We start from the raw sequence: 12,006 nt of genomic DNA, 5'->3' as shown, positions 1-12,006 counted from the left end.
ACACCTTCTCCCAAGTTAACAGAATTCCTTTTCTGGATTTCTGGTTCGCGGACTGTAATATGGAGTCATTCTTTTCCTCGGCTCGGGATTAAATTGTTGACTTGGGACACCCTAAATCTCCCAAGTGGCGACTCTGAAATAAATAAACAAATCTCGTTTTGATTGTCCTTTAATTGGAAAAACTCCTTCACCCCTCGCGGGGGCGGAAAAAGGAGGTGTGGCAATATCTTCTATGGACATGCGATGTATAGTGATTTTTCTTCTAGACGGGGCCAATGGAAGGTTTTGACTAGTGGAGTGCGTAGTTGTCTGTGGCTCGGAAGGGAGATGAAGTTATCATGTTATCCTAGGACGGTATGGTATATGCGGTATGTTGTGAGGATCGAGATTTGCATGTGTAAAGTTACAGTTAGTTCTGAAAGGAAGTTCATGAAACCCTTAAGCAGCGGGTAGCCTCAGATGATTAAGTAAATGGTATTGCTAATTGGAAGTGATTTGACGAGAGTATATGTTTCAGTAGAAGGGCAATGTGATTAAGCTAATGGCACTTCGGTAGTATTGCGTCACTTTTTTGTTAGATCGACTGGTGATATTCGGGATTGCTTGGTGGCACGGAGAAATTTTAGAGTATCTATCATGGGATGATTGGGTATTAAAGGTGTGGCATGTGTTCGGACGGCGAAATTGGGATCAGATATGGTGATTCATGTGCCGTGTGGATGTGGAGATGGAAGTTCTCATATCCAGGCTATGATGTGGTTGTAGATCACGTGTATCGACACTGTTTAGCAACTACCGGGATTTGGAGGCCCGAGTGGATCTTTCTTTGCTTGGTATATTAGATTTTGGATGTGATGTTGGGGTTTAAACTGGTTGTCTCCGTGTTGGGTTATTCCGGACTATTGTGCTTTGGGCTATGCCGGAAATCCCACGTGTTGAGTGGTGAGGTGCGTCGAATTATGTTCTAGTAGAGTGGTTTATATTTCAAGGACCCAGCAGACGACTGGGAAGAATTGCCATTCTTAATTGGGCCTTCGTGATGAATGTCAGAGCAGAGGTTTCTACCATTGATTCAGTTCCAGTGTTGAGGAACTTTTCGGATGTGTTTCTTGTGGTCGGGGATATCGTCGGGTGAGGTTGCGGATTTCGGTATTGATTTGGTGTCGGGAACCGTATCATATGGCTTTGGCAGGAGTTATAGTAGTGGAAGGAGTAGCTTCAGGCTTCCTTGGTAAGGAGTTTGTTGGTAGGCCAATGTGGATGCGTGTTCTAGCTTGAGTCGGCTTGGTTGGCACCGAATTGTATTATTGAGGGATAGGTTAATTCGACCGTTATTGAGTTTATTAGTGATCTGGGGAGATCTATGAGTTGCCTTTCTGTGTTGCGAGAAGTTAAGAGTTGTTGGTTATGGGCACACATGGTGCGGTTCTATTGGGGTTCATAGTGGAAGTCGAGTGGGAAGAGTAATTGGGTGTTGCTCGGTGAACGACATATTGGTTATGTCCTATCAGGTTTGCGTGATATATGTTACTTGTTTCACCGTGGGTGTAATGATCTGCTTTGGTTCCAGACATCAAATTGTGCGTGGTTGTCAAGTTCGAGCATAGTGGCTTGAGGTGTCTCATGTGGAGCAGTGTTTGGATAGGATCGCACATTGCAGCAAAGCTATGTAGGATATGACATTGCAGGTTAGATTCGTGTGTTCTATTCTATGATGTGAGACGGGTTCTTAGTCTTGTGTTGTGGTGACACTGGTGAGCTTGAGTTGTGGCTTAGGCCTTTATTGATGTGTCATGTCACCAGAGTGGTGTGTTGGATTAGAGGAGATCGTTGGGATCATCAATGAATACGAACGGATTCGATTTCAGCATGTTGGAAGGTTAATATCGAGGTTCGGCTCGGAAATTTGCTATGGTATTTGTCAGAGGAGAAGTGGCTTCATGAATAGGTGATCTGAGAAAATAGTTATGGTTGATTGCGTATTTCATTTATCGTTGGTAGTATATGATGGTGTTGGAATGAGACCTTGGCTGATAAAGGGTTTTCTACTAGTATTTGGTTGTTGTGGACAGCTGCTGTGAATAGAAGTTATCGCTACGGGTGTTTGAGTTATGTGGTACATCATGGGATTGCTCCCGAGGTTGCAGGCATGGTTATTATAGCTGGTTCGGGTCTATTCAGAGTATAGGTGTGAGGTTTTGATCGTATTGATGGTTTTAGAAGTGGAAATGTGGTTCTATGCCTTAGGGGCCAGACTGTATTGTGTAATTTCAGTTGCAATGTGTTATCGGGCCTATATGAGATAGGGTTATGTGGGATCACCCCCAGGTATATGCATGGTAAAGTTATTCAGTTATTGATTGGCTTCTATAACAACTTTGGGTACGTTCGAGGATGAACGTGTGCCTAAGTGGGGGAGGATGTAACGACCCGACCGGTCGTTTTGAGCTTTTGAACTTGATCACCAGTTCTCGGGCATGACTTGCCCCGTGTAATGTATTATGACTGATGTAGATCGTTGGTTTTGGTTTTCAGGAAAATCGGAATGAATTTGAAAGAACAGTCTCAGATGAAAGCTTTGAATTTCAAAGGTTTGACCAAGGGTTGACTTATTTGTATATGAGCTCGAAACGGAATTTTTATGATTTGGTTAGCTTCATTGGGTAATTTATGACTTAGGAGCGTGATCAGAATAGGTTTTGGAGGTCCGGAGTAGAACTAAGCTTGAATTGGCGAAGTTGAGATTTTGGTGATTTCCGGTTGGTAAATGAGATTTTGATCCGGGAGTCGGAATGGAATTCCAAGAGTTGTAGTAGCTTCTTTATGTCATTTGGGATGTGTCTGCAAAATTTCAGGTCATTCGGTCGTGGTTTGGTTGGGTTTTTGATCGAAAACGTATTTCGGAAGTTTTTAGAAAACTTAGGCTTGAATTCGATGAGTTTCGGGTAATTTGATGTTGTTTGAGGTGTTTGATGATTGGAACAAGTTTGAATGATGTTATGGGTTATGTTGGTAGGTTTGGTTGAGGTCCCGAGGGCGTCGGGTGTTTTTCGGGAGGTTAAACGGATCAATTTCATGTTTTGAGAACTTCAGAAATTGCAGGTTTCAATTGCAGGCATGTTGGCCTTCGCATTCGCGAAGGAGATCTCGCGTTTGCAAAGGAGATCTCGCGTTCATGAAGGGCCAAGGTACGTAAGCATCGCCTTCGCGAGGGTCCATGCCGCGTTCGCGAAGGTTTGTGAGAGGATTGCATCGCATTCGCGAGGGTGTATACGCGATCGCGTAGGAGGAATTGGATCTGATGGTCAGTTAGTCATCGCGTTCGCGAAGGTCAAGGCTATGGAAGCACTGCGTTCGCGACTGGCATGTCGCGTTCGCGTAGGGTAATGTTGGTCAACGCAATTTTGGTGCTACGCGTTCGCGGGTGGTTGACCGCGTTCGCGAAGAAGGTAAGTCAGGCCTGGGCATAATGTTTTTAAGTCGTCTTGTCCGCGATTTTGGGTCTATTTTCACCCATGGCTGCTCGTTTTTGGAGATTATTGAAGGTTATTAAAGAGGGATTCAAGAGGAATCGACTTGAGGTAAGAATCTTGGTCTTAAAACTCGATTATATTGTGAAATCCACCAAGAAATTCATGGAAAACTAAGCGTAAAATTGAAGAACTAGGGTTTGAGAAATTGGACTTTTGATTTGGGATTTGAAGGACCATTTGGGGTCGGATTTGAGAACCTTTGATATGTATAAACTCGTGAAGAAATAAGGAATCTAATGATGTAAAAATTTCTGAGTTTTGAGAAGTGGGCCCGGGGCTCAGGTTTTGGTAATTTCGGGATTTGTGCCCGATATTGATTGTTTTTGCTTAGGCTTTATTTTCCTAGCATATTGTGATGTATTCGTTCTGATTTTGGATAGATTCGACGCGCGTGGAGGCCGATTTGAGGGGCAAATGCATCACGAGCTAGGGATTTCGCCGGTTCGAGGTGAGTAATGATTGTAAATGATGCTCTGAGGGTTTGAAACCCCGAATTTGCACATCGTAGTGCTATATTGAGGTGAGACACGCGCTTGATGATTAGCGTGGGGTCGTTTACTATTGGGGATTGTGACTTGGTCTGTCCCGATTGATGATTTTACCGCGTATTTTACTGAAACTTATTTGTTATCATCATGATTTGGGCTAATTGCCATATTTGGGCTTCATGCCAACTATTTGAACCATGCGGGATTTTTATCACTATTTCCTCACTGTATTGATTTATTACTTGAACTTAGTCCTGTTGTTTCCTACTGTTTTATAACTTAGCCACTCTTACTCAGTTTTGAGACTTAAATGATATTTCTAAATGATGTTTTGGGCTGAGAACTACTGTTTTACTAATGCCCGAGGGACTTGTGATGATTTTCGGACTGAGTGAGGCCGACAACCATATGTGAAAATATGTTGAGTGATATGAGGCCGAGGACCTAAGATATTTTTATACTCCACGAGGTGGCTTGAGTTATGTGAGGCTGAGTGCCGAGTGATGTGAGGCCGAGTGCCGAGAGATGATGCCATGAGGTGGCTTGATATAGCGCTTGGGCCGTAAGGGGCCCCTCCGGAGTCTGCACACCCAAAATGAGCGTGGGTACCCATTGTAATCTGAGAGTGAGCCCAAAGGGCTGATATTATGATCTGAGAGTGAGCCCGAGGGACTGATATTGTGATCTGAGAATGAGCCCAAGGGGCTGATATTGTTCTGAGAGTGAGCCCGAGGGGCTGATACTGTTCTGAGAGATTGCCTGAGGGGCGAACCTTTATGTGTTCATCTTTCACATTTACTTGTCATTTTACCTGTTATACTGTGGTATTTGTTCCCGAGGGGCGGATGTTCTGTAATTATCGGCACTAACTGTTTTGCATTCATTTGTGTAACTGTTGAAAAAGTCATTTGCAAAAGAGGTTTTAAATTGAGCTTTCTAAAGATTTCACAGCTTCACTGTTTTTCTCAAGGGTTTTACACCGCTTCTATACAATATATTGGTTTGCTTTACGTGATTTCTTACTGCTCAATTGTTATTTACCTTTATTACTCACTGAGTTGGAGTACTCACTTTACTCCCTGCACCTCGTGTGCAAATGCATGTATTTATTTACCCGGTAGCGGGTGTTGAGCTGATCGGAGGTTGAGTCATCGGAGTTTAGCAAGGTAGCTGCTAGCGTTCGCAACACCGCTTTTCTCCCTTCTCTTTCATCAGTCCTGTTTTGTACATTCAGACCATGTAGTCGTATTTATACTCTATTAGATGCTCGTGACTTGTAACACCCCGGTTTGGGCTGTGTCGGGATGATTTCTACTGTTGTTATCGTTATTTCCGAAAATTATGGTTATTATATCATGTTTTAGAGTTACTTATGGTATTTAACTGTTTAAAAGAGGTGGTCTGTTTTGGTCTGGCTGACCTTGTCTTCACGAGAGGCGTCATCACGACCGAGTTCGGGGTTAGGGTCGTGACAAACATATATCATTATACGATATTGATAAGATTCAAAGATTCCACAATCATCTCATACTTATTCCCTTTTTGCTCTGACTTCACTCATTTAGATCGATTGCGCATTTGAGTTGTTGCATTTATGAGCATTTAATTGATTCCAACATATTAGCTAACATCATTCATCTTGCTTATTTTCTTTATCACTTGATCTAGATTTTATTATTCTTAACTGAGATTCACCCTTCTTCCAACCATAAGATTGGTTTAATCGAAGGGTTTAACTTCTTTTGATCAAACAAGGTTGACATAGTATTGCTTTCCAGCTATATGTATCTCTTCACGCTATGGCAATAGGTTCTCTTTCTTCGGTCATTGCATAGATTATAAGATGTTTTTTTTTGCTCTTCGAGTAAGAAAATTGTGTGAAGGGTCGGACGGTCTGCCTTTTGATAATCAATAAGTAGTACTCCTTCTGTTCCAATTTATGTGAACCTATTTCCTTTTTGGTCCGTTCCAAAAAAATAATGAATCCTTTTTAAATTTGGTAACAATTTAGCTTAAAGTTACAACTCTACCTTTAATAAGAAACTTTTATAACCACACAAATACTCTAGCCCCATTTGGACTTGTTTAAGATCACAGATTCCAAAAGTCTTTATTTTTTTCTTAAACTCCGTGCATAGTCAAACAGGTTCACATAAATTGGAATGGAGAGAGTATACATGAAACTTTCATAGGTTGGCCATGCCGATGGTCCAATTCTTACCGACTTTGTATTATGGCGTTACGAGAGAGGCTCTGTGAAATATTACTGTTTGATATCACTCTTCATTTCTTCTCAACAATAACGATTATTCTTAATCTTGCTTGAGTTTTAATGAGAACTTCTATAAACAAAATGAGATTTCGTCCACCCAAAAGTCAAAGTTAGAATATTTGCTATCTTATTCTTTTTTTTCCCCGACGTGTGGAAGAGGAAGGAAATAGAGTGAAAACGATATGATTCCTTTTTTTTTTTTCCGACGTGCCCTAATTTCCTTTTACTAGTTATATATTCTTTAATTTTGGAAAGAAAGAAATATCTGTTGATGGAAATAAATGAAATGACAGTTACGAATTTGTATCAAGATACAAAGAAATATTTCCTCGTAACAAACAAAAAAAGAACCAATGGTGTGTGTCCATCAGCATTAGCCAGTAGTCATTGTCCCTCCATTTATTTTATGATGTCCCCGTACAAAGAGGAGGAGCAGAGTACAACGTGCATTCAAATTCGGTATTAAGATTGTGGGAAGTCTTCATAAGCACCAATTCTGCGTTTTATTCAATTGCTCGCTCATTCTGCAAATTTCATTGAACAAATTAACAAGAGAAAATGAGGGAGTGCATTTCCATTCACATTGGCCAGGCCGGTATTCAGGTCGGCAATGCTTGCTGGGAACTTTACTGCCTCGAACATGGCATTCAGGTATTTTCTTCCTTTTCTTTCACTTGGCGCAGAAGACAATGTTTCTCATGAAAAATGTATAATTTAAGAAAATATTTTGAATCTTTTTCCAGTTTTTGTTTTTGTCCAAAAAACTGTTAGATATGGTACTCGTACAAGGTTTATGACAAAGACTGAGGATAAATATTCATGATCTTTCAGACTTTAGAGTATTAAATGCTGCTGAAAATGTCTATTATATGTTGGTTGAGGCATACGATATGGAATAAGAGTTGGGATATTTGCCGAAGAAAATAATATTTATTCATAAATATTGGAAATCACTTTTCCCTTAGAGAAAATATTTTCAATAGCAACATACTACTAAAAATTGCTTCAGTAGAACACCAAACTTCAACTTGGAAGAAAAGGAGATAATTAGGGAAAGTGGATAGACATATTATTAGAAAATCATAATTCTGCCTATAAAGATATAGGGAAAAGAGTTGAGAATTTACACTCTAATGCTAATGTGAGGAGTCAAGGATACAATACCGTTTTAGGACTTCATTAATTTTTAAGCATATGAGCAATACTGGGATAATTGAAGCCATGGATCTGAAATTTCCAAATTTGACTTTAACAGAAAATAATTTCCATGGAAAACTTTTTACACCGATACCAAACAATGAGATCAAAAGGCTATCATGAGACGAATGAAGCATTTAAAGCCAAAAACTGTACAATCAAATATAATTGTTCTGCTAATAAGTAATTTAGACATAATGAGTATCTTCATAGAATGTGCTACTACTTCCCTTACCAAATTAATATGATGGAATAGTTATTCTTAGTGGCAACTGAAAGTCTGAAATTAAACTATTTTGCAATCTCTTAAGCAAAGAGTGAATGATATTGTAAATTGGTGTTTCTCGCCCCCACTAAGCTATTTGTGTCTTTAATAGCCTGATGGGCAGATGCCAAGTGATAAGACTGTTGGGGGAGGTGATGATGCCTTCAATACATTTTTCAGCGAAACCAGCTCAGGGAAGCACGTTCCTCGAGCCGTCTTTGTTGATCTTGAGCCCACTGTTATTGATGAAGTGAGAACTGGAACGTATCGTCAGTTATTTCACCCTGAACAATTGATCAGTGGCAAAGAAGATGCTGCCAATAACTTTGCACGAGGCCACTATACAAGTGACCTTTCTACACCTAGCTAGCTCAATCGTATCTTCTTTTTAAGTTATGTAACTCTCGTGAATTAATTTTTATTTTTTTCCTTAATTAACCAGTTGGAAGGGAGATAGTTGATCTTTGCTTGGATCGTATCAGAAAGCTCGCAGACAGCTGCACTGGTCTGCAGGGTTTTCTGGTCTTTAATGCCGTTGGTGGAGGCACTGGTTCTGGTTTGGGTTCACTTCTGTTAGAACGCTTGTCAGTGGACTATGGAAAAAAATCCAAGCTTGGCTTTACTGTGTATCCCTCTCCTCAGGTTTCAACCTCTGTGGTGGAGCCATACAATAGTGTTCTCTCAACCCACTCCCTCCTTGAACACACAGATGTTTCTATCTTGCTTGATAATGAAGCAATTTATGACATTTGTCGTCGCTCCCTTGACATTGAACGCCCCACCTATACCAACTTGAACCGACTTGTCTCTCAGGTATTGGCCCTTTTTTATTCTGTTTCTCTTATACATCGGAAGGTATAAGGATAGACCACACTATGTTAAGAGTTTTTTTGGGCAGAATTATATTAGCCCAACATCTCGTTATTGAAGTGAGTTTTCTGACATCTTATTTTTTTTATTAGGTGATCTCATCCCTGACTGCTTCTTTACGGTTTGATGGCGCGTTGAATGTTGATGTGAATGAATTTCAGACTAACCTGGTCCCATACCCAAGGATCCACTTCATGCTTTCATCTTATGCCCCGGTTATATCAGCTGAGAAGGCTCATCATGAACAACATTCCGTGGCAGAAATCACCACTACTGCTTTTGAACCAGCTTCTATGATGGCTAAGTGTGATCCACGTCGTGGCAAGTACATGGCATGTTGCCTGATGTATCGAGGGGATGTGGTGCCCAAGGACGTGAATGCTGCTGTATCCATTATTAAAACCAAGCGTAGCATTCAGTTTGTTGATTGGTGTCCCACAGGCTTTAAGTGTGGTATCAATTACCAGACTCCAACTGTTGTTCCCGGAGGCGATTTGGCCAAGGTACAGAGAGCAGTGTGTATGATATCCAATTCCACCAGTGTTGCAGAGGTTTTCTCAAGAATCGACCACAAGTTCGATCTAATGTATGCTAAGAGAGCCTTTGTTCATTGGTATGTTGGTGAAGGCATGGAGGAAGGTGAATTTTCTGAAGCACGTGAGGATCTTGCTGCACTTGAGAAAGATTATGAGGAGGTGGGTGCTGAGTATGGGCAGGGTGAAGAGGGTAGTGAAGGAGAAGAGTACTGATTGAGAGGAGAGAGTATGTGTGATTGATCATTAGAAGTTTTTCTTATTGCCTTTTCTTGATTTCAGTATATATGCTGATTTAGCACTGTCCCGGTATTTGTGAAAGGATATCTTAACTCTGTACATGTACTTTATCGCTGCTAAAACTTTTCCTGGTTTAATATATGGCATCTTTTGAATTATTATGTCCGTGGATATTGAAAAGATTTAGAAAAAATGGTTAGGCGTACAATCTTGATCGAGTTATGCTGTTTAATTTACTCTGACAAGTCCGTTATCTATGGTAACCATGATGCCCTTGTTTTGGTTGTGATATATTGGGTGTACGAATAAAGTCCCACATTAATTGGTAAAATGATTGGGAGGCTATATATAAAGTGTGAAGATCTCTTAATGGAGTGAGACCTTTTACCGTACGGGTTCACTATAAGGTTAAGAGTGACTTGCTTACGCTGCTGAATAATCTTAACTTTAGCGAGCCCGTATAGCCCTGGAATTAGGTTATGATAATCGTAATGAGCTGTAAATAAAGAAAAATCTCCTCTATTCATAAATGAAGTCCTATCTAAGGGCCTTCGGTGCAAATTCTGACATCACCACAGAAAACTTGGTTCTTTCGAGCCTTCCTGGCGGAGCAACATGCAACCAAGATTTATTTTATGGGGCTTTTCTCCTTTGCTCTAGCGAGAAGAAAAAGTCTCTCTCTTATAGAGGCTTCTAAAAAGGCCATTTTCTTTGAGAGACATTCGCATTTAGCATGTAAGTTTTGTCTCTCTTGCATCTCCAATCGGGCTTGGTGTTTTAAGTTTAAAAAGCCACGAAAATGATGCGCTTGAGTTGCTTTTATATCTTCATAAAAGGGGAAATCACGCGTCTCGACGCATAGACTTTGTAAGACCTCCGCGAGAATAGCTCTGCATTTTTTCAAAAACTTCTTAGTTTTTTCAACTGAGGGAATGTCTTAACTGATGGAAATTTTCAACCGCTTGTTATTAGTAACCCAGTTATGTAAGTGTATTGTTTATTACTCATTTAACTCTTGAATGTAAATAAAGCAACTTTTTTGTGTATGCGACGACGAAGAGTTCATGTTTTAAAATTGAGGCTTGTGAACTCTAAAGTTTTTTCTTCATAGTTCTTCTGCGCTTAAATTTATCTATTGAAGAATTTTTTTCTAGGAGTTCCAGAATACAATAGTATTTTCTGCATGCCCGCTGATGGACAAAATAGTTTCCCTTGTCCAAGATGAATGAGGAGCATTCTGCATTGATATTTGACACTGGCTTAGAACTAAGAATAATTGGTTAAACCACCAGACGTTGTCAATCTAAGTATTAGTATTGAATTGGATCAGGTGTTAAATCATACTTTGTGTATTTTGAATGGAATAAATAAATATAGAGGTCTGTTGCGAGGGAGCACAATGTTATGTAAGTTGTAATATATGCATCATGTCGATTTAGTGTTTAATTACTTGCCATAAAATTTCCAACATGACTTAAAAATTGAATATAAAGTAACATTAACAAACTTAAAAAGCAATTTCTTGACAAGCTTTTTATTCATAATAAGTATAGCATTAACATTAATTATGTTATAAATAGATCAATATTTTTCATTGTCTTGAGGATCAATTTAGCTTTTGTAGTCTCAGCTGTATAATTATACAGTTTTGGACTCAGATTCGCTGTAATCCGAATATATGAATAACATTTAATCAAATGTGACAATACACGTGAAAGAGAGACTCGCGCACCAACTATAAATCACACAGGCGTTTCTCTCGAGATTGCTCAGACTTATTCAGCCAAAACATCTTTTTAATATTCTTCTATATTTGCTTTTTGCAATGGCAAGGAGGACGAGTAAGGGTAGGCAAAAGATTGAAATGAAGTATGTCGAGTCAAAAGAAGCACGCTATGTTACCTTCTCAAAAAGGAAAGCAAGCTTGTTTAGGAAAGCGGAGGAGTTTTCCACTGTGACGGGAGCAGACATTGGTGTTCTGCTCTTTTCTCCAAGTGGAAAACCATGTTCCTATAGCTCCACTAGTGTTGAAAAAATAACAGAAAAATTTTGTGAATGGAAACAACAGAATGTTGATGAGGGAAAATCAAGTGTCTTTCAGGCATTTGATGATCTCTGCAAAGATATACAAGATGAAAATGAGAAGGAAAAACGTCGAGAATTAAGGTATAAGGTAATGTACCCTGGCGCTGAAATACCGCCTGATAAAGAGAGGTCGGAGAAGTTGGTGGAAATAAAGCTACGGTTGGACAAAATTAATGAAGCAGCAAAAAATCACATTCGGGCAGAGCGACTCAAGTTTGATTTAAATGTTGTCCCTGAATATGAAGTGGGGGAGAGTTCGGGAACTCATCATTAATAAGCGGGGCTGTGGAAATTGGAGTCCTTGAATTTGGTACTAGTGTTTGGAGGAGAGTTTTAATTACCAATTATCGAGTCTTTCATTTGGTCAATTGTTGTCTTTGTTATTGAGTCAGTCATTATTTGTCTTTCAGTGGTCAAATTATCTGAGGTTTTAGACCACAGAAAAGAAGTTTATGTATGAAGTTGTTATTGGTCAGTTGTTGTCTTTGTTATTGTTGGTCTGAGGTGCTTCCATCATGCAAAA

The 12,006-nt window shown here is 39.8% G+C and overlaps 2 protein-coding genes across 2 annotated transcripts; both read left to right on the top strand.

Annotated features, from left to right (window-relative positions):
- Positions 1-6,788: 6,788 nt before the first annotated feature.
- Positions 6,789-9,556, top strand: LOC104228413 (tubulin alpha-3 chain-like). Its single transcript, XM_009780878.2, has 4 exons — positions 6,789-6,944; positions 7,868-8,102; positions 8,198-8,568; positions 8,718-9,556. The coding sequence occupies exons 1-4, from the start codon at positions 6,852-6,854 to the stop codon at positions 9,372-9,374; spliced, it is 1,356 nt and encodes a 451-aa protein (XP_009779180.1). The 5' UTR covers positions 6,789-6,851; the 3' UTR covers positions 9,375-9,556.
- Positions 9,557-11,223: 1,667 nt separating this feature from the next.
- Positions 11,224-11,757, top strand: LOC104228412 (agamous-like MADS-box protein AGL29). The gene has a single exon (XM_009780877.2). It carries the CDS (start codon positions 11,224-11,226, stop codon positions 11,755-11,757), a length of 534 nt encoding a protein of 177 aa, XP_009779179.1.
- The last annotated feature ends 249 nt before the right edge of the window (positions 11,758-12,006 follow it).

The sequence above is a fragment of the Nicotiana sylvestris genome, chromosome 2, assembly GCF_000393655.2.
Source record: "Nicotiana sylvestris chromosome 2, ASM39365v2, whole genome shotgun sequence".
Lineage (NCBI taxonomy): Eukaryota > Viridiplantae > Streptophyta > Magnoliopsida > Solanales > Solanaceae > Nicotiana > Nicotiana sylvestris.
Note: the sequence above shows the minus strand (reverse complement) of the source record. Positions and strands in the feature narration are given on the sequence as shown.

What these genes read in the sequence shown, in the direction of transcription:
- LOC104228412 (XM_009780877.2), top strand. Translation starts at nt 11,224, where the DNA reads ATGGCAAGGAGGACGAGTAAGGGTAGGCAAAAGATTGAAATGAAGTAT.
- LOC104228413 (XM_009780878.2), top strand. Translation starts at nt 6,852, where the DNA reads ATGAGGGAGTGCATTTCCATTCACATTGGCCAGGCCGGTATTCAGGTC. An exon ending in GCCTCGAACATGGCATTCAG is followed by an intron (nt 6,945 to 7,867) that starts GTATTTTCTTCC and finishes TGTCTTTAATAG; the next exon opens with CCTGATGGGCAGATGCCAAG. An exon ending in TGCACGAGGCCACTATACAA is followed by an intron (nt 8,103 to 8,197) that starts GTGACCTTTCTA and finishes TTAATTAACCAG; the next exon opens with TTGGAAGGGAGATAGTTGAT.